The 23,353-nt window shown below is 35.7% G+C and overlaps 1 protein-coding gene across 26 annotated transcripts in view; it reads left to right on the top strand.

The window, feature by feature from the left end:
• RBFOX1 (RNA binding fox-1 homolog 1) overlaps positions 1-23,353 on the top strand; it is a 2,420,635-nt gene that overhangs the window by 1,990,055 nt on the left and 407,227 nt on the right. For 3 of the 26 annotated variants that reach the window (XM_084641969.1, XM_084641968.1, XM_084641962.1), the window contains exon 1: positions 7,461-7,899. The exons of 21 other annotated variants lie outside the window; for them this stretch is intronic. In XM_084641969.1, coding sequence (XP_084498095.1) covers positions 7,756-7,899 — 144 coding nt within the window. In that variant the 5' untranslated portion in view covers positions 7,461-7,755. Of the gene's footprint in view, positions 1-7,445; positions 7,900-23,353 lie in introns of those variants that run through there. 2 more of the 26 variants (XM_084641970.1, XM_084641964.1) reach the window with 2 other exon arrangements.

The raw sequence follows: 23,353 nt of genomic DNA, 5'->3' as shown, positions 1-23,353 counted from the left end.
TTGTTTCTTACTCAAACTCACTCAAACTTTCTTACTTTCTCCTATCTGAAACAAGGGCTATTAGATAACTGAGGTTCAGAAATGTGGAAATTGTCAGCCAACTTTCCCAAGTTCAGTAGGCACAGCTGAGTCAAAGTCATTTTAGTTAAAGCCACTTAAACCTTCTATGTCCTGCTGAGCTGCTCAGCAGCCTAAAGGCAGAGGATATGCATGGGCTTGCATCAGTGTTGGACTACTCAATAAACCACACCAGGGCTTAGATCTACTAAGATTAATGTTGGCTAATTATTCCTGCTGTGTCCTGCTTAATCTTTTGGCTTTGGGGGAAGTTATCAACAGTCTGTATTTGAGAGTGTTAGTTCTGCAGAGCTGGGGGACCCACAGTAGACTCCAGTCTTCAGAGTTTGTAGATCCAATTATATGAAGACTTCAGATGTCCCCTGAAAACTTCAAATAATGAAGGGCCATACTGTATCCCTTCATGAAACATTTTTTCCCCTGGAACATTGGCAAAAGAACCATATGAATACACCATATATGATACACATTGCATTATCTTGACTAAAATAATCAAAATGGGAATGTATGTCATTGGATATGTATCAATCAAAAAGTTAACATTTTGTGGAACATACTTACACCAGCACAGCATTCAAAGGTATAGAGAGGAGGGAGAGAGAGTTGTATGTTTTAAAAAAAAGTACTCTGTATCTCAGAATTATAGTAGGATATTTTGTTATTTCATTTAGTACTGTGAGAAAGGTGTAGATGGGTGTGACCTGAACACCCTACACTTCGGGAAATTTAACATCCAACTGTGTGTATGGACCAGATCTCTAAACACATCAAACCAAAATCACAGATCCAAATTTGGCAAAGAGTCCCGTGGCACCTTCTAGACTAAGACGTATTGGGGCATAAGCTTTTGTGGGTCACTACCCACTTCGTCGAAAGCTTATGCTCCAATATGTCTGTTAGTCTATAAGTAGCCACAGGACTCTCTGCCGCTTTTACAGATCTGGACTAACACGGCTATCCCCTAATACTCGGATCCAAATTTGGTGTCGTAGGCCCAATTCTAGTAAATATTCAAACCATGTTGCCTAATGTTTTAAGCTGTCACAGTTGTTTAGGGGAGAAAGCCAGGGGGCTGCATTTGCAATGCTTAAAAACAAACTTTTACCATCAGAGAAATGTACAACACACAGAGTCCAAACGTTACACATGGGCTTCTTAATAAGTTCTCCAAATCCTGCATTTGGATTCTCAGTTCAACACACAAATGGATAAGTCTCATGATCAGTGTGCCTAAGTACTGATTTGGATAGCCAGATATGAGATTTGGATGTCTCCTATTATTAAGGTGCCCAGAGTGGAATCTCTGGGGAAAATTAGTTTTCAAACACAAAACAAAAACAAAACGGGGAAAAAAACCCACTATTGTAATTTTCCCTGATGAAATTCTGAATATGGAATTATTTGCTATTTTCTTCTGATTAACTGAACTCTGAATTTTGTCTAATGATTTTAATTTGATGACATTTTTAGAATGGGGATGGGCAAATTGCTCCTTTAGGGTCCCACAATGTTTTCCAACTCTCGTGTTCTGCCCCTTCAGAGTACATAATTAAGCCAATAGCAGGTTATATGTAGCTTCCTTCCAAGGTTTGCCAGCACAGCTTCAGGCTCAGCTAAAGGAGGTGACAAGGAGAGACATCAGGTCTGATTCTGATATTGCTTGCGGTGGTGTAAATCAGGAATAACTCCATTAACTTCAATAGAGTTACACAAATGTAAAACCTATGTAAAATTAGATCAGGATCAGACTCATAAAGTGCTTCTCTACTCCAGCACTCTGCTGAACATAACTTTCTGTAGCACTTCCAGACCCTTCAGTCCAGGAGAACAAGGGACCATATTTGGTTTTGAGTTAGAAACTGCCAAGCAGAAGGTCTTGTCAGTCCTTTAAGAAATAGCCATTATACATTTCCCTCCATTTCTGTCCATGCATTTAATTGTGGCTAGCACACGGACACTTATGACTTTTTTCCATTGCTGAAAACCTGTACAATTAATGCTGAATGATTTTGAAATTTATAGTTAAGTAGCGCTGAAAAGGTTAACCTTGGCGCTGACTCCCTGTAGACTTTGGGTATGAAATATTGGAGAAGTCAATGGAAGTAACACAGTACTTAATAGAAAAAATTAGTAATTCTTATTTGCCTGAGGTAGTTGCAGGGCTCTGTAATGTCTTGATCTTTGTGTGGAGAGCTAGTAAAGAAAAGTCGTCTTAATAAAAACCTTAAAATAGAAATACGGATTTTCATGACAAGAAAATACCCATGGAATGATGAGCTGTCACCCAGGAATTGGAAAGAAAAGAAAGAACCTTTTGTGTTTTTAATTAGTCTTTTGATAAAGTGTAGTTGCTTTAAAAAGACCAGTGGTTTTCACCTGTTTATCAAGATATAGTTAAAAGAAATGGGATATTGGTGGAGAGGGCAGAGGGAGGATAAGAGCTTATTAATTGTTAATAATTTACCAAAAGTTTATAGTTAAATGTTTTACTTGGGACTGCAGAACAGATTTCCTCCCCCTGAGTTCAAGTGATGAGGAGTATTTTATTATTGCAGAAGTTAGAGGGAGAGAGTATTGTCTAGTGATTGGATCAGAGAACTGGGCATCAAGACTGTATAATTCTCTGAGCTCCTGCACCAAATTACAGTGAGACCTTGGATGTAGCAAGAGAATTTTTTTGTAACACATTTACCCATCTGTATAGTGAGCATGAAAATACATATTTAATAAATGTGATGTGAGGCATAATTAAGATTTTTAAAGCATTTTGGGTTCCTGGTATCAAATGCATTATAGACATATAAAGTGTTAGAAATACTATTATATTCTCAGACCCTCTCACACACACCCCTTTTGAATGGCAGCTGTAAGGGCTGGATTGAAAATTAATAGTTTTCTAGGTAGGCACTAATTTGCAAATCCATAACAATGAGGGAGGGCGTTATTCTGTATTTAGATGAAGGTGTATCGGAGGCTTGGGGAGACAGGTGGCTAGCTAACTGGGAGTTTCTGGAGTGTCCCAGAAGGGCTTGTATTGCCATTTCGGTTATGAAACATTGAAGATGAAGAATAACTACCTGAAGACTGTGGTAAACAAATGTCACCTTTTTTTCACTCCTGCTCATCTATTTGAAGGCTTATTTCAGGCATAATGAAACAGCCAGAAAGCATCTCAGAGGAGAATGGGAGGGTCAAGTAACTTAATTAGTAAGGGAAACAAGGGAAAATGTTGAGGCAGAGAGCTTTGATGGGCTCCATGACCACTGGCATTGGTCTTCAAGGTGGCCACAGGATGTTTTTTTAGAAGGCATAGCTTGTGGTGAGTGAGGAAGAAAAGACTGACTGATGCAGCAGCCAATATGGGACAAAATTAAAAGTCAGAAATTTGAAGTGATGTTTCACATTTTCTCAACACAGACAGCTTCACACTCATCCATAAGAGGATATCCACACTTTGTGGGAAATCTTTAATTCAGAGAAGGTAATTAGAATGTAACTCCAAATTAATAGGAAAACTGTGGGGAGTGTATAGACTTTCTGACGGATTAATGTGAATATTTGGTAGGGCACAGAAGACCAAACACAGCCATTATTGGTGAGAGAAGTTTGAAGCAAAGGATTGTAGTGCTTTGTCTGACCTCAGTAGGACATCATTTTTTTTACTTGATGGAGAATGTTTGGCTTCCTTGTCAGCATGCTGTGAAATATCTGAAAGATGCTATTTAAAAAATATAAAATTTTGTTTGAAAAATCATCCGGCAACCAAATTCCTATCAACCAATAGATTATTATTGGTGGAATGAATTAGATGAAATAAAGACCTAATCATGCATCAAAGGCTAAGAATGATTTTGCAGCTGTGGATAAGGTTTGCAAGAAATGGGGGGTTTGCCTTTGTTTCAGGCAGATTTTATTATTCCCGTTCTTGGATGTTCAAAATTAGATGATAAAGATTTCTATCTTTCTATTTTATTTTTAAAGAGGCTGGTCCAAGAATATTGCTGTCTTCAGGTCAATCCAGTTATTTGGATTACCATGACATTTCAAACCTAAACAAGTGAGGGAAAAGGGTGTGACATCTTGCTATATACATAAGAGGACTCTGTAATTTATTCAGCTTCACTCATCGTCATTATACACGAATCTCTCACCTTTAGGCTTCTCATTCAAATCCAGAATAGGTTATCTTGTTATGTGTTATCTGTGATATAAATTGGTGGCCTCAGTCCAGTTCCTAACAAACAAAACCAGCACAAATTATACAAATTGGCACCCTTGTTGACAGTCTTACCAAATCAGCCAATGATTAAATGCAGTTCAGAGACTGGATCCGGAATCAGCTGGAACAGGTTGATTCACATTAGTGGTGTGGGGTAGGAAATCAGCCTTCGCAGTAGCACACATTATCCCTATTCTGTAGACTGAGAAAAATTAAAGATCAAGAGTTACGGAAATACAGATTTAGTTACACAGATGGGATGTTGATGAGAACTAATGACTGTGTGAAGTAACGATCAGCATTAGGGTTCAGACCAAACAAGACATTTCATGAGTTACCAATGTGAAAGAACACTTGAGTACAAACTCTCTCTGGTCTTAAAATATAATCTTGTTTTGCTCGGAGCTTCAGTTGCTCGAAACGCTGAAGAATCCTTGGTGAGTCCTTGTGATATCACTCTTGTTTATGAGGGATGAAGGGGTCAGAAAGTGTTCAAGGTTAACCATGTTTCTTTGGCCAGTTATGGAGAGTACTTACTATGTATAGCCATAACTGGGAGTGTGGTTACGCGGTTGGGCTGAGGAGAGTGTCTAAAACAAGGAAATGGCTTGAAAGAGGTGACACTGATTTCATCTTTTGAGAGCAGACATATTTATTATCTGCAATAAGAAGTTAACCCTGGAGGGAGTCGGTTTGTTAGTTACAAAGTGGGTGAGAACTTTTTTTTCCCCCTCAATCACTTGGAGCAGGGTATTATTCCAAGCCAGAGAATTCTGTTCCTCATTAAGGTCTATTGTAGCAGACATCTTCTGAGTTAGTTGTGTTGTGTGAGTATGTTTTAATGTTTATGATTATTTATTGCTGATACTATTGTGTTATGTAAAGGTGAGATATTATTTAATTGATATTACTGGCACAGTGATGGTGGGAGCAGGCAAAATGTAACAGAGCAATGGGAGATGCACATTCTTTAATGAATGCTAGGAGTATGTTAGACTCTACACTAAATGGTCTTGAAATGATTGTTCACAGATTGCTTTAAAGGATTTGGGTTTTATTCTTTTCTTTTATATAAGTATTCTTAACTATAAACCGTGTGATAAATAGAGGGAACTTTTCTTGACAATTTTGTCGTGTTCCAGAACTTCACTTTTGAAAATTGGATAGTCGTGTATAATTTCAGGCTGTGTGGCCTAGAAGCATTATGCCTTTGATTTTGGCATTATGTAGAATGAATGGGTTATTTGCCCCTTACATAACATATTTGTTTTTAATTAAAGATTCTGATAAGGTCTTATTAAAGTACCATGTATTATTTATCATGTTTCATATGAAAATGAGCTGAAGGGAAAATTCTATCAGCTTAGGGCATTTGCAGAATAACAGGCTTAATGTGCTGGGAGGAAAAAAAAGAAAAGCATGACATACTCTTGTCAGAACAGGAGACTGCTTAAGGCAAAGGAAAAGAATGAAAAAAGAAGGAGCATAAAGAGAGTTTATTTGATGTTGTTTCTTTTCTTTCTTCTTTCCTCTTTTTTTGTTTTGTTTTGGCATGATAAAGTAATTTGTGCCATTCTATAGCAGTGCTGTTTTAGTAGTTCAGACCATAGTACACTGCTAAAAGCATGGATGTTTCCTAAGCCAAAACCAAATTCCTGTATTGTAAGTTTATGTATTTATTGTTCTAGTGTTAATTTGTGTGCTCTGTGTGCATTGGTTTTGTTGAAATGGTTGCTTTTGGACAGAAAAAATATGTTATTCCTGCTGGAAGGAAGGCTTGTGCTGTTTGAGAAGATGACTTGGACTTAGATTTATAGGTGTGTGTGTGTGTGTGTGTGTGTGTGTGTGTGTGTAAAAATATAAAATAACTCATTTTTCTTGAACTCCAGAACCTAAGTTTCAGATATATGCTGTGTGGAAGGTGTCTGTTTTCAGTTCAAGTAGTAGCTCTTTTTTTTAAAAAAAAAAAAAAAGGAAAATTAGTGATTTGAATTTGGTGACACTAGTGATGACAAAGACCTCGCATGTATGTAGATTAATTATTCATTTCTTGTCTTTAATGGTAATCTGTTGGTAAAAGATGTGTCTCTGTTAAAGTTGGATATCCTACGAAACTAGGTAATTTATTAATATGAAAAGTTTGCTTCTGAAAACAAAACAAAAAACTAGGGTGATGCTTTGAGATTTGACCTTTTTTCCTGAAGAATTAACAATTCACTCATTTTTGTCAAAAATCATTTCAAAACATTAGTATTTTTTGTTATATGTTAGTTGTGCCTAGAAAAAAAAGCTTTAATATTGGATCTCAAGGACAAGTTAGAGTATAAATTATTTGATTTGCAGGTCACATCCTATTTCTTTTCATAAAGACTAACTGGATCTACTAATGAATAATAATTACTCCATAAAATAAAGAAATAAAGTCTGTAAGTGAAATACTATCTTGAGCAATGAGGTGTCACTCTCAAAGTAAAAGGTAAACATTAAATTCCCAAAACTGACCAATGTAATTTGTCCCTATAACTTGTTAGCATGAACTCTTAAAATAGACCTACTATTCTTCAAAAACATTTGTAATTTTAGATTAGATGAGTTTCAGAGCAGTTTTCAGCTATTTCCCTCATTTAAAAAAAAAAACAAGCGTGCCACAACATTAGTTTTATTCCCAGTGTTTCTACTGCAGGGGTTACTCTGATATTTCACAGTATTTTTTAAATGTTTTTAAGGGTTTTTTTTAGGAGACTAGATAGTGAATGGCATGTAGATATAAAACTAAGATGTTTTATAGAATAATTTCCTGCAGACTAGTTAAGATTATATTTTCTTTCTCAGTTTGTGCTCCATACGTATGTTTCTTAGAAGGGGAAAGCCCTTTTTATTTGTCAGGTGGGTCCACGAAAAGGGGGGGCAGAGGAGAAAGGGGAGAAGGGCTGAATCATAACAGACATTCAGTCCCAGCTGGGCTATGACATTAATTGCCCAAATCTCATGGACGTGTGATGCAGCGTGCTCTCTCTCCTTCCCAACCCTCCCTAGGGATTTTTAAAATGCAGTATTTGAATTTTGGTGAGTGGTAAAGACCCTGCCCTAGGACCCATTTGACAAATGAGAAGCCGTGCAGCATCAGCACCAGCCGACTGAGCTTCAGTGAGTCAATCTCTCTCTCTACTAGTCAGCAGCTACTGTTGTGAGACGAGCCTCAGCTCTCACTGTCATTGAGGAAGTTCCATTTGCTCATCAATAGGCTGCAGGCTGTGTCTTCTGGGTTTTTTTCCCCTCTCTGTTAAAAATTTGTAGTTTAAGTCTACCAAGTGGCCTTAGCTGACAAATGAATGTAGGGATCTAGCACTGAAAGGGAGAAAAGAAAACAAGACAGTGAAAGACACTGTTTCTTACTTAAATAATCAGAAAGAAAAAAAAAAAAACCTGTAGTTGCAAGACAGGACAAACGTGCTTGCATGCAAGCCCCCTCTCTTGTTCTACGTAGACTTCAGAGCAACACCATGCAGCATCCCCTTACGGGTGCAACCTGTGTGGCACTGCCGAATGTGGGTATGTGTCCCCAGCTCTCCTGTGCCTTGACTTTTATGTACTTACAGCAGGTAAGTTTGTTTGACTTTTTTCTTTCCATTTATTGACTGCATTGTCAGCAATGTTTATGGGATTCATGGTCTTAAAGAGATTCTTTGTATGAATAGGATGTGTAATTGTCTTTTATTGTATGGGATGAATCTTGCCTCTGTATTTAGAAATGATGAGTATAAGTACAAGAGTTAATTTAGTACAAGATCAAGCATTTGGGTGCTTTAAAAACCTTTCTTTTGTCAAAATCTTTATTAATGCTGTTTGTACATATGCTTAATACAGTACTTTGATTGCTTTACCCATGGATTCTGTACCAGAATTTCAGCCATGAAAAATATTGCTCTTGCCTCTTTATTCAGTTGCAGGCATAAATTGTGCTTCTAATGTAAATGTGCCCAATGGCAATTTTTGTTTTAGCCTTCTTTGAAGCCAAGAATTGTAAGTCTTTGTTGAAACGTGCTGCTGATTAAAATTGAACTCTAACTGATTTTCATCAGAAAAGAAAATCATTTAATTTTTTAAAACCTATATCTGTGAAGAATTGGAATATTTGAGTCACAGAAGTAAATTTGCATTGCCTTGAAAAACTGCCTTAGAAATCAAGAAAACAATACCTAATTTTAGTTAATCTTTAAGAATCTTTTCATTTGTAAGCATCATATTTGCTGCTGTTTTTTTCGTTAGAAATACAACAAAAGGAGTTTCCAGTTTTATAACCTTTGTCTATTTCAGTGTGTAATATAAAGTATTAGGCAACATAGGATGTCTAAACTAGAACTGCTTGTATTTGGAATCATTATTGTGTGGTACTTTTTTTATTTTTTCTACTGAAGAGCCCACTACTACAGAGGGTCGTACAGTAGCCATGCAGAGCCAAGATTAAAATACAGTGTCATGCAAATGTGATTAGTTCAATTTATTCTGGCCTTTTTACTGAAAGGTTAGATTTGTGTGTGTGTGAGTACTGTAACTCCTCTGAGGGGTTACATATCGAGGTATTTGTCTGTGAACTCTTAAACTTCTACTACAGTAGTTTAGATGCATATAGACTTCCATGATACAATTCATATTTTTATTGCTGTATTTTAAAAAATCTCCTATTTAAAAGTTCTCTTCATTATGCAATTTTATTAATATATTTTGCTCTTCAAAGATTAATTTTACATTTCTTTTTTGCATTCATATATTTAACATTTCTGTTACTACCAACAAGTAAATAAAAATATTTGAAGCTTCTGAACCTTTCTGTTGCTTGGCTCCCTAATAGTGTAATGTAAACCATTTCTAACATACAGCATGGAATGCATAATAAAATATACCAGATTTTGCATGTATGTGGGAGGGGTTCATGTGTTCACAATTAAAATTTACATAAGATAAGCATAATGTATATATTATTTAAATGTCTTGCATAGAAAATGTAAAATTATGTTTTTAATAGCTGTGCATGCTTCATATGTATTTAATATACCATTTATGAATCAGCTTTAAATATTCCTGTCTAACTTGTGCAGTTACTTGATATGTACAAAATGTACTCATGTGTTTTGCTGTGCTTGTTCCTCTGTGCCAAACAACAATTTGAGCATTAAGGAAGGAGCTTTTGAAAGGGAAAATGTTACTTAAGGTGAGAGGTCAACATGGCCACACAAGTAGCTGATAAAAGATTACATAAAGATGAGGTTGAGGGTTGTAATAATGTTCCTGTATGATCTATTTCAATAGCCTCATGCAAACACATGCACCATATAGCAGTGTTTTAAGGTTTAAAAAAACTTATGGAAGCGTAATGATTACTTTAAAACAGTGAATACAATTGCACCCAATCCATTTGAGAAAAAGATGAGAAGTGATTGCTAATGCACTTCACAAAGTGTTATGTCCTGAAGTTATTTTTTTAACTCTTTAAATGGATTAACTGGTGCTCTGGAAGTTTATAGGGTATTGCTAAACTGCTGGGTTTTTAGTCTCTCACTGTTTCTGGCTAGTTATCCTGTCAGATCGTTACACTTTTACCTGCCTTAATCAGAGCTATATATAACTGCTAAGGCATCTGCATTTCTGAGGGATAACTGTGAAGATGCTGGTTTCAAAATGTTATGTCTATTTGTTTCTTATGGTGTTTTGTTCATTTAGTAGGCATCATACTTTTTCTGAATCTTGTTGAGTAATTTAGAGAAATATTTTCTTAAATCGGATCTGGTTTAGTATTTGTTGAATTTGATTTTGTATTTTCTTAATTACAGTACTTTACTTTATATCCAGTCATCTAAAAAGTAGTTACATAAACTGGGGAAATGTAAACACTGCGCTAACTACGCCTACAGAACCTTATGTAGATTTCTTAGGTTTAAAAAGAGAAAGATGAGACATAATCTATGAACTGGAATATATGTTAGCAGTGCATTTTATTTTTGTAGCTTTTCCCTACCCATAACTACTGTAGTAAACACACAAATCTAACTAGATGTCGCTCAAATACTTTACTAAATGTAAATATTTTTTCATCTCTTTAAGGTTGTCCATTGACCTCAGTATTTGTGACCTGAATGCTTTAACTAACAAGTTAGTAACCATTAATGCCTCCTGTTCAATCCTCACCTCCACCATATTTACACATTATGTCAATCTATACAGCCTATTGTTTTTCTAATTTGCACCTTTAATACCTCTTTTTTGTTCTGTATCTCATTGAAAATAAATACACATACACATAATTATTTCTACAGTATGATCTTTTCTTTCCTCCACCTATGAGATATTGCATTTTAGATTTACTAAATAGAACAGTGTTTTATCCCCTTTAAGTGAAGCAGTTGGGACAAATAAATATTACTTTTTCCCTTATGGTGGGAGCTGCTCTTTCTCTCAAGTAAATATGAACATACTCATGAGGATGGACAGTTTCTTGAGAGCTATTCTGGTCTCTCTGGAAAATCTGTGTTCTGGAAGTTCTTTAAAATTGCTATTATTTACTTGATAAACTGACACTGGTCTATCTGATGTTGGATAGGTATTCATACACTTTTTTTCAAAAGTGTATACCCATAAGTACTACAAAAGCTCTTCCAATACTATTTCAATGCTAGCAACTATCTAGGTATTTGCTATTCTATCAGTCCGAATTATGGACATTCATAAAGTTTCTACAGCTAAGTGTAGGGCTAAAATATTATTTAAAACAATGTTTCTGCTCATACACCACAGCTCATTTAGAAACATCAAAAATTGTGCTGTTGAAATGTTAACACTGAAAAGCATAACATGAAGGCCTAGTCTCTATTAACCGTGAGCAAAATGTTCATTTAAAAAAAACCCCAAAACTGCATGCAAAATATAGTAGTCCGGAATTCTAGATCTAGTTCTCAAACACTGCAAAAATCACTGTGGATGTGTGGCAGGGATAAAAGTATTGGATCTGGAGCTTTGTGTTCGGCCATTATAAAGATAACTGTTTCCAAAATAGGAGATGCATATTAGGATTTCACAAAATGCCAGTGTTTGCGGGTATAAGGACTAGTGTTTTGGTTTGGGCCCATCTCCATATTATTTTGAAGTGTTAGAACTAACTTTGTTTTATAGAGTTTAGGAAAAAAAAAAAAAGTGAGGTAAGAAATGGTGCTTCGCTGCAACTTTGTGTGTCTGGTGTTAGCCCAAAGCAATATTTTACAGCTGCCTTTAACCCCCTATAAATCAGGATTTATAATGTATTAACAGAGATTTAAGTATGTTATATCAACTATAACTGTATACTACATAATACATTAGAGATGTAATGGTATTTAGTTGATATTTCACAGTGAAGTAATAAAGCCAACTGTTACAAGACTATGTAAAATTCCATTTCACAGTGTGCCGTGCTGTTGTCAATATTTTAAGATTGGTAAATTTTTCCACTTGATGATGATATATGTGGTTTGTTTTAAATAGTGAAGTGGTTTGTACAAAGGGTAATTCCTCTTAAATGGAGCCATTGCTCATAGTGGACATACACAGATCGAAAGCAATTGAACTGAAACTTCAATATCAACCTTCTCTGTCTTTAACTAGAAAGTAGTTCATGGCATAGATAGTGGTCAGTGAGACCAGTTTTCATACCAAAGATTTAAAATTAAAAAAAATCACACCATGCATAGAGTTTTAGTTGTAAATTTGTGTAATGTTATTTAGGCTTTAACCATTATGACTATGAAGAAGAGTTGAATTCCCCACATAATTTACCTAATTCATGCTTCTGAATCTGAAGGTTTATAGGAGTCTGAAGGTTTTTTTTTTTTTCACATTCTGTCTTCATGACTTAATTCAAGGTTGATTTATTAGATAGTGCTTTCGATTGATGCAGTTGATAATAGAGAAAGGGATTAGAAGAGATTATCTTCACATATAAATTATATAAAGAATTAAAATAGGATGTATGAATTCTCTCTGGATGCAGTTTACCTTTTTGATACAGAACCAATACATTAATTGTTGAATGACACCGAAGCATTTTAATTACAGTTCAAAGTACTTGTTTACCTTTACATTTTATAATTTAGTATGACCTGACGGATCAAATGTTTGAGTTGATTACAATAGGGGAATGGCATCACTTCTTAAACCAATACTTTATCTTTCAGCACAAAAACATTGAATTGCTTTCTATGTACTGAATATATGATTCACTGACTCTGACTCTCTCTGTTGTAAAATTATTTAATATGACTGTAGCTCATGAAAATTGTAAGCATCTGTTAGCTTACAAAATTGAACCTTTGCACAGTTTTATTCCTCAGTCTGCTATTTCATGGCAATTTTCATGTGAGAACATACAACCTCTGCTTATGCCTGCATGAGTGAAAAGAAGTCCACATTACTAATGCTCACTCACCATCTGTTTTTCTTACAGCTGGGCCTTGAATAATTGTCCAGTAGCTGATGGACTGAGGTAGACAATCTTTTTAGGGTTTTCTGATTCATTTAACCAGCTTCACTGCCCCAAGAGAAACATAATACTAGTGTATTCATTTTGGTTGGGTAAAAACACTGTATTTTGTCAGGCAAATTATAGTATTCTGTTAGAAAAAGAAATTGCCATATTGCAAACAATATCAGGTTGATGCATTTGTACCTAAGGGGGCAGTGTGGCACTCTTAGGAAATTTCATCATATAAATGAAACGGAACTCGGAAGGTGTGGGTGTAATTGTTGCATCTGGAGATATCTTTTATGCACAAGTAGTGAGTGATATTCTTATGTTCTGTTTATTTTAATAAGGAAAATAAGGTCATTTGATGTTCATCGATAAACTTCCAAGTTTACATATGAAACTCCACCTCCTCGTTTAAAGTGAAATGTAAATGATTATATTGCTCTCTCACACAAGAGCCATTTAATTGTTTTCCAGAGACTACTAAGAAGTGGCTTAGAGAGCCAGTGCTGCGTTCTCATTCTGAAGAAAAAGGTAGATGGGGCATTTGACTACTGCTGTGTTGAACAAGGTCATTTTCCAGCCACAATAGCAAGAGGAGGTGCTTTAACTAACTGACACCCCGCCTTAAATACCGAAGGCCAAAACAAATTAAAAGAAAAAATGACCAAACAGTTAACTTTGGTTACTGGCTGCTTTGGAAGATAAGAGCAAGAATGGTCCAGTAGGAGCTTGCCTTGGATTCCATGTGGCAGGGACAGGTGGAGTACTCATGTCTTAGAATAATTCCTTTTATATTGTGCTCAAAAGGCAAATACTTTGGGTAAAAATGTGATGACTGAATTTTTTCTTGTCAGCTACTTGTAAGTTGTCACTCTTCAGTTGTATTTATTGAATATTTACGTTGACAGTTGTTTTTAATATGTGTTGTGACACTTTGTGCCAGTGGAAGTGTGCAGTGGTCAGTTAAGTTGGGAATGTTTTGGAGTAAAGAGCAAACATTTCCTTTCAGCTTGTTTGTTAACAGTAGTGGTAGAAAGAGTTTGGATGTAGGGGTTTTGGATATTTGTGTATTTCTGAAATGGTAAGTAAATTATATCGGTATACTAAGAGAGCTCCATTTAAATACTATGTTCAGTTTTTAACAGGTGATATGTGAGAGAAAGTGACAAAAGCTGTTGACATAAGAGTTTATCACCTTGCATTATAGAGCTATAATGACATTAGTGGAAACTAGAAGCCACCACTTTCCATATGAATAATCCCTCAAGGTCTATAACCTCTTTAAGGTGTTCATGTGATTGATTTATCAGTTTTAAATTGAAGTGTGTAATACTCAGGCTCTCCTGAGGAACTCTTGCCATTTCTTTACTAGCATCACTCATTTACCTCTGAGTAGCTTAGTGCAGAGCCATTGACTTCTTTTACATTTTGCTTCCCCTCCTCCTCTGTCAATGCAGCAGCCCAGTGAATTTAATTAGGGAAAATAGCATATTTAATGTCTATAGTGTGCTGAGTAGTTGTAGTCAGGCCTTTGGTCTTTTGCACTATAGCGGGCTCCAGCTGTGGAGAGATCTCAGTCTGTTTTGATCCTGCTCTTTTTTGTTGTGTTAAACACATGCAGAATCAAAATTAGGAACGATAGTAAGAACTAAAGCACACAGAGGATTATTTTGTGTTCACAGTGAGGTAATGATTTTTTTTTTGCAGATATGGACCAAAAGAGTTTTAAATTTTTAACTCAAAACACCAAAGTTGTTCAATGAACACACATGGTTTAATTCTAATAAGATCTTCTTGTGTTTGACTTTTGACCAATTACCATCAAAATCAACCAAAAATTCTTTCTGCCTTCCTAAATGTAACCCTGTGAGTATGCCTAGCTTTTCTTCTGTGCATGTATTTGGTAGTGTGTATTTCTCTGTCAGTATTCCATGTCTTTGTGAGCTTCTTTCTTGTGCTTTGTTTCTCCTGTCTGTTTCTGCTTGCTACTTTGCTTCATTTTATACTGTGGGTAGCTCATGTTTTATTAAATATTTGCTTATATTAAACGTATTGATCAGCGACATTACAATTTTGTCCTTCACTTTAAAACAAATAGTAATAAATGTAATTTGTAAAATTAAAATTGAAGTTCCTAAATATAATTCAAAAATACAGCAATGGATGAAAGTTTGAAAGACTTGTTGGAAGCATGTTGAGCAGACATTGTAGAGAACGGAAGCACCATCTTGTTGAACAGTTCTCCAGGAAAAATGTAACCTACTCAGGTAGAGTTACTTTGGAAAATTTTGGGATGGAAGGACGTCTATATATTGTATGTGTGCCCTCTCCTTCCTTGAGCTTTCCTTCCCTGTCATGTGTTAGTCCTGTCTCAGGGATGTAACATGGCTGCATACCTCAATTAATGCTCTATGGCAGAGGGAGGGAAAACATTCTCTCTCACTTGTCAGAAGCAAAGTTATTTACTTTCAAAAGCTGACAGAATAGCACTGCAGGGGCTTCATTTTTTTCTGTTCAGAATGTCATTATTTTGTAATGCAGAGGGATTTCTGCATGCATTGTAGCCTTATTCTTATAATCTTTATTACGTAGGATGGCTACATTAGTGTAAACTGGCACACTGTTTTAAATACTATGATTTTTGCTTGTGCACTTTTGAAAAATCATGTTCAAAGGCTATATAAAGGTTTACCGTAAATTTAGCTGACTAGGAATATATTTGTTTAGTACTGGTCCTGACTATATATGCAACCAAGCATTTGGGCCTACCTGAAATGCAAGAGTGACTGTATTCTTGGTTGCCTTTATAATACGTCCTTTTCCTTTTCGATGTCAGGCTTATGGTGTGGGACTCAATATACACTCAAGATAAAAGACACAAACATTCTGGTGTAGAGTGATATTCATGAAGTAAAAGCCCAGGAAGTCAGTTGCAGTACTTTAATTCCTGTTCCATCCTTAATATCTCCTCATCCAATTCCATTTAGAATTGAATGCGGCTTATCAGAGTTTTATGAGATTACCTATCCCTCTGTAGAAAGGGCCTTGGGAGACCCAAAGTAAAAAGATAGTATGGATAACTTCTTTGCACATAGTTGATTCTTTCTACCTCCTTCAAAAAAATGTTTTTGTTCCCATGAGAAGTAAAACTTTCCCTCATTCAGCGAGGAGCTTCTTTTTGCAGTGACAGGGTTTTAAGAAAAAAGAACAGCCAAACTTTCAGTAGCATTAGCATTTAACCTTTTGCTTCTGTTTAAAGTGGAAAGTTAAACAGACTTAAAAAGAAAACCCCGTTAATTTTCTGCAAATTTAAAAAAAAAATCAACCTGAAGCCTTTAAATACAGGGAAATGAGTTCTGTTTGTAAATGAACTTTTTCTTTCTTTACAGACTTGAAAACCACTAAATTTATATTGCAATTGCTGGTCTTGGGAGAGAAAAAGGAAAGCAAAAGTACAAAGCTATTGGGAAGCGTCAAACACAGAGAATGATGGAGTACATTTCATAGCAGCCAATTCCAACCCCAAAATCCCTGTTGTGCAGGAAGGCTTTCCAGCTAGCACAGGAAATTCAGCCATTGCACAGAACAGTATTAATGATTTATACACCGCACCACTGCTTTTGTTCACTAGCAGAGCCTGGTTGTGTTAATAAAGGAATTTCAGGAAAAAAGGGTCTTGGCATGCTGAGCTGTTTTGCTCAATGCGGTGGATGCTGCCTTCATAAATCAAAAGAATTTAGTGCTTTACAACCTTTCAGAGCTGCTGAGGTTTTATTTTATTTTTTTTTATTTTTTTTTTAATCTGATTCACCTATGAATATTTTCATTGCTTTTCTATAAAGAATGAACGAACTACTGGATAAGATCTATCTCAGCTGTTTTAGGGTTGATTGGTTTGCTTCACAGTGGTATTAAGCTTCCATTTGTTTTCCATTTGGTATTTATGCTTTATGGTGTTTTCTATGGAAATAGGCTAGCATGGTTTTATTAGCATAAAGAGATGCAGATCACATTAGATTCTGCCTTCTTTCTTACACATAACCCAGTAAAATGTACAGAGAAAATGTGTATTTGCAGTAAACAAAGTAACTGTGTCCTTTATCTAAAATTAAAATTTAATAACACTCTAGGGAGCACCTATTTTAGCATAATGTACATATTAAAATTAGAATGTTATTTTTATTTGCAAAAAGATGACTCAATTTTGTTTTAGTAACAAACACAGGTATTAATTTTCTGAATCAAAGTTGTTCGTATACCTAGAAACTTTCCTTTTTCCAACAGCAAGTATGGAAATTGATGATTAAATAAGAGGGTTTTTTCATGCACTGAAGACTGCTTTTAGAATATTGGATCAATGTTGCTATAACAGGAGAAAACACATCTACATTTAGTTATTTTAATGAAAATAGACAACTTATAGTAAACATTTTATATATTACCTGAATTCCTTGATGTAGAATAGAGAATTAAATGGGACACTGAGCACCAGAACAAATATGAAGTGTGATGTCTATATAGTCTTTGCTGTGTATCCCATTTATTCTTCTAGAGAGGAGTATGTACAAATGTGAATTTCATTTCATATCTTGAAGTTAAGGGAAAATACCTACTTTATCTAAAAAGGAATTCATATAATATTTTCAGATAGAGCAGTTGCAGTGTTTTTGGTCTATTTGGATCAGGTTCAAGTTCATTTATTTATATAACCTTTGCTTACAGAAAATGTGATTGCAGTATCAAGATTTTGTTGCATTACAAAAATATGGTTGCCTAGTAGCTTTATGAAATTAACCAATGCAGTTATCAGCAGTAGTAAAATTAAAGTTAATTTTGTGAAGTATTTTTTTGTTCATGGTTTGTCTGGTTATCTGATGAGGGCTGAATGCAGATAAGGAAATTATTTATTTTGTTCTGTTTTCATCACAGGATAAGTGGTGTAAATATTGTGAATTTATACAAGGCAGGTGTCCAGTAAATGAGGTTTTTGTTTATATTGTACCATTTTTTGTTTGTTTGTCCTCTATTATTTGGGTGCATGAGTGTCTCATTGTGTTTAATTATGTCTACGAGGCACAAGACAGCAGTCAACATCTGCTCTATTGTTTCCTTGGTTTACATATAGCTTTGATGGGTTATTAAACAATCTTATTTTTCAAATAGAAAACAGAGGAACAAGCTGAACCCCAATTACATTATTTTGTAAAGGTACATTATGCAATTAGTACTCTAGGATTTGTACAGATTTGTTGTTTTGGCCAAACAAATGCCTTCCTACTTTAAAAATTGTTTGAGATACAAAATGTTCAATTATCTCTGACAGTTTTCAATTAATAGTAAATATCCAAATTTTTGTGATGACAATGTAGTAAATTAATTTTATCCGTACATTTTATATTTAAATATTGAGTTATGAAATACTGAGACATAATACAAATATAAAAAATCAGAAAAGTGAATTTATTCTCATTCTATTTTCTCACAAGAAGCAACTTTCTACATAAACCATATCTTTTTAAACATAGTACAATTTCACTTATATTTGATATACGATGATTGAATTTGGTGAAGTTCTAAATTTTATTTCAAATATTCATTTGGGATAGACAATCCTTATATTGGCTCCAATGCTGCAGCCCTTACTTAGGGGCAAAAAAACTACTCCTGTTGAATTCAGAGGAAGTTTTTCTGTATTAGCACTGAGAGAAAACTGCAGGATTTCATTCTTCTATATATTGGCATTCTGATACAAGGTTCCCCATTTTATAGTCCTTTTAAAAAAATCTTTCCCTGTTTTAAGGTTCTTTCTATAATATATTCCTCATCCTGACCTCTTAGGCAAACTGTATTGAGATAAATTATTTTAAAAATCTGAACACCCTAGTATAGGTTTTTTGACTAAAGAAATGAAACTTAGAAACAGGTATTCCAGTCACATGGTAAAATAGGTTTTTTTTATTTGTATATTCACTGCTATTTATATTTTATGTATTTTAAAAATTGTTTTCCAAATTGAATGTAGTAGGTGAACATTTCTTCTGTATCTAAAGTAACATTTATAGCAAAAATCATAATGGATATTTTTATAAATTGGACAGATGAATACAGGAGCAGATAGAATGATAAAGAAGCTCTAGCTTATTTTCTATGGAAGTAATACCATATCTGGAGATAAACTAGCCTAATGTTTTGAATGTTTTAGGCATTTAAGAAAAGTTTCTCAGATTCCATTTAGAATCCTAAGTTTCTACTCAAGTATAAGCAATCACCTGATTTTCAGAGGTGTTGAGAACTTGCAGCTCTCATTGACTTTCAGTGGAGTTGCAGGTCCCCAGTACTTCTGAAAATCAGACCTTTCATTGCTTTAATTATAAAAGGAAGCTATTCATCTCATCACAGAATAAAAGGGCATGTTAATAGCTGCATAGACAGTGCTTCATATGTGTTTCCAAATTGAAACCTTTTAAATATTGTTAATGTAACTTATGCATTGTATAAGCCTTTGGCAGAACCCAGACTGTTCAATTTCGGGACTGTAAATTATCTGGACATATATAAAGGTCCATATTTAAAGATACATCTTTTGGATTTATGTTTAATTTATAGTTATTGAGGAAAGTATATAGAATTAACTTATTTGGGCCAGATGTTCTAACTGTCTCAAATAAGTCTGCCTACCACTTTGCAAAATGTTATTCAGTGTCTGGCATAGAACAAAAGCAGTTCACTTTGTGTGCAAGGCTAATTAGGAATACTTGCTAACCTCCCACTCAGCTATCCCTGTAAATCAATCACAGGAGGTTTGCATATGATGCAGAATTCAAAATATGTCTCATTAAGTGTCAGCATAAGCTCCTTAGGAGACTTACAGCATTACATACTAGTTTTGCTGCTCACATATTCCATGTGCTTGTGACATGTATAAGTTTTTAAATGAGAAAATTCCTGACATAGCTCAGCAATGAAAAAAGCTAGAGTTAGAAGAAGCTATGATAAATAGTTAATATTTTGGCTTTATATAATCAGACATATAGGACCCAACCCTTAGCTGGTGTAAAACCATTTAGTGATGGATATTCACATGATGGATATTACTCAGTGATTAATCTGGGCGTTGCCCTGAGGCATTAGCCTTTATACATGTGTACATAAATGCACATATACCTATGCGATCAAGCAGACCACACAATGGTCTTTTAGGAGCATGCACAGAAATAGAATGCTCCTATGCCTTTTTTCAGATTGAACACAGGTGCATATAAATACTCTATTTACAGTGTACATTTCAACATAGAGTCTGATTTCAGTGTAAGGTGCTCAGGGTCAGCTCTTTAGCTGGTGTAAATCAGCATAGTTTGTTCTATTCTGGATTGAGTCTGACCCTTGACATCTTGTTCTGAAATGGAATTCTGTATTGCAATGTACATTCTAAGAGAAGTAGGAAAGTCTTAAAAGCATGCTATTTTTACAAATGCTGTAATAGTTTGTATGGGTGCATATATTTAAAAAGAGTTTGGTTGTTTATGTATATTGTATGTGCATTTATGTGTGGATTATGCCCACTTCCCAATGTACTGTTATATTTCTTTATGATAAACATCAAGAACCACCCGTGGATAATTATTTTCCACAGATTGGTGAAGGGGGCTGAATGGAGCCCTCTTCTAACAGGTATTCCAGCTTCTTATTGTGGCCTGCAGTTTTTCTGGTGTTGATGTACACACATTACAAGGCAGAATATGCCATAGAGCGTAACATTACCCGTAATTGCATTTATTTTAATAAATCCATCAAAGTCGAATGAGAAAGGATGAGTGTTAACCTCAGCTTGTCCAACTTTTCCATTAGTTTCATAAATAGCCAGATAGATTAGTAGAAAACTGCAAAGGAATCCCTTTCTTAGTTTATGTGGTAGTACAAGATTAGGCAAAACATGTAGGGAAGAAAGCAATGAAGGAGCATCATCTTTAAGTAAAAATTTCAGGGAATTGTATGTTTTTGAAAATAGTTTCTATAAAATTTAACTAGTCCCACTTGGCTCATTAACTATTCTGAAAGTGACAGTTTTTATAGAAATAGCTATGCAGCACTTTTCTTTCATTTCAATACCAAGGGGATGTTCCAAAAATAGCATTTGCAATCATGATGTGTGCACATTGTGTCTGTGAAAACAACACAACAGGAACTATTAGTGCAGTCAGTGATCCCCTTAGGCTAATCATGTAGAGGAACAATATGCAAAGGGGTGTGTGTGGAGGTGAGTTGGACAAGTGTAGTGTTACATCTCTTCTGTTTTAATACCCATTAATGTTGAATAAAGAACAACTCCTTTGTTCATTCTCTACTAATTTCTCACCAAAGCCATGAATCCCCACACATTTCTGTTCATATTGTGCCTTCCACTAACAGGAATGTTTAGTATTGGAATACCTTGGGGGAAAACCCCACTAGTAAGCTGTTCACAGGGGTCACAACCCTAAAGAGAGTTTAATTTGCTGATGTCTACACATGTTTTGATGCAATGAAGTAGGTTTGGGAATATTTTAAATTCTCAAATCTGGGGGGGGGGGCGGCGGCGCTAGCAGGAAGATGTTCAGCCTGTGCCCTCTCCCTTGCAGCTACAAAATCTTTCATTTCCAATTAATATCCCTTGTATCCAGTTGACAGACTCATTTCAATCCAAATAAAAAGAATCCTCTTTAGTTGTTGCTCCCCACTGTACAATCTTACCCCAGTCCTTGGCTGGCATATTCCAAGGACAGACACCAATGAAGGCTGACGAAAACCAAAAGTTAAAAAGTGTCTGTGGTAAAGGGCTCTCATTAGAGAGAGAGAAACTTAAGAGAAATTAACCCAAAGGCAGGAAGTATTGTCAGCTGATGGATGACAAGGAAAGAGCTAGTACCTCACACACCTTGTCTCTCTATCTTTTATTGGACCAACGGTTGTTGGTGAGAGAGATAAGCTTTTGAGCCACACAGAGCTGAAGGAGAGCTCTGTGCAGCTCGAAACCTTGTCTCTCTCACCAACAGAAATTGTCCCCCAAAAAGATAGTACCTCACCCACCCTGTCTCTCCAATATCCTGGCACCAACATGGCTACAACTGCACTGCATACAAGGAAATAGTCATTCTTTTCCTATCACTAACCTCCTCTTACCCTTTGGCACTGATCTAACAGTCAGGGTTGTGGTTTTCCATTCTGGTAATCTCGTCGTTGAATAGCTAGCCTGTTCTGGTACTCTGGTATCCCAGCCAATACTAAGCCCCGAACAGGCTGGTTTGTCCCAAGGTCTAAATAAGCCTCCAGTTCTTCAGAACTAGTGTATGAGATAACATCAGAGATAGGATGTTTCCATAGAACAAGATCCATCCACGCTGGATTCTGGGTTGATGCTGAATCTCTACAGGAGAGTGCATATCTTTGCAGAATAGTGCATATTTCCTATTTCTCAACCACAGGTTTGGAGGCTCTCAGGATTGCCTACCTTTGATGGTGCTAGCCATGAGTTTAGCTGGCTTTCCCCACTACATAGATCCTAGCCAAAACTCAAGCTAGGGTAAAATGGCAAAAAAAAAAAAAAGACTTTGTCAGAGAAGTGCATACTCTGAGTATGAAATAGGCTGGGACAATTATACTTCACCTTCTTGTGCCTAGATGCTCTATCTCCAAAGGGAATAGGGAGATCCTCAGTTCTAAACTGAAATTCCTCCTGACCAGTCTACCACACAATTTTTGTTAGCTGCTGTCCAAGTTTTGTCTCATTTGAGCTAGGAAAATAGTTACCTGGTGGCTTTAAATGATCTACTTGTCAGTGGAATCCAGTTACTGTTCACTTAGAACATCCATTCCATGCTGCTGTTTTAATGAGATTGATGCCCCTGAGGTGAATGATGGTCACCCTATGTGTGCACATGACTGGAGCGGTGGTGTTTATAAATAGAGCTGCTATCGCCATCAGTCCAAGTGAGATGAACTTTCCTCAGAGGCAAGCTAAGCTGGGAGCCAAAGTCCTTGCCAGCAGATCACTTGTGTATCAACGGAGAAATTTGTGCTAAAATTCTGTACACTGAGTAGTATCTTGATGTTCCACCATTCCAGGTGAAGTGAAGTGTAACATCTTTGAGAAATAATAGAAATGTTAGATGTCTGTGCAGTTGTGTGGAAAACATCCTTGGGCCTGATGTAATGATGAAAAATGGTGGATCTACCCATAACTTGAGTCTCATAATCAGTAATGACATGTAGCTTGGATGCACTGATTTAGAATGAATGGGGCATTATGGTTCTATGATCCTGTCTAACAAATGTCGGTGTCTACCAGAGGACAGCTGAGAGCAGATATTCTGTTGCAGGGTGTTGTGTCCTCATGTATAGGGCCCTACCAAATTCACAGTCCATTTTAGTCAATTTCACGTTCATAGGATTCTAAAAAATTATAAATTTCATGATTTCAGCTATTTAAATCTGAAATTTCAGGGTGTTATAATTGTAGGGATCTTGACCCAAAAAGGAATTGTGGGGAATGTTTGAGGTTGAGGGGAATACTGAAGCACCTT

Source organism: Lepidochelys olivacea, assembly GCF_965140295.1.
Source record: "Lepidochelys olivacea isolate rLepOli2 genome assembly, chromosome: 10".
Taxonomy (NCBI): domain Eukaryota; kingdom Metazoa; phylum Chordata; order Testudines; family Cheloniidae; genus Lepidochelys; species Lepidochelys olivacea.
The sequence above is the reverse complement of the archived record's forward strand: the minus strand, read 5'-3'. Positions and strand labels throughout refer to the sequence as shown.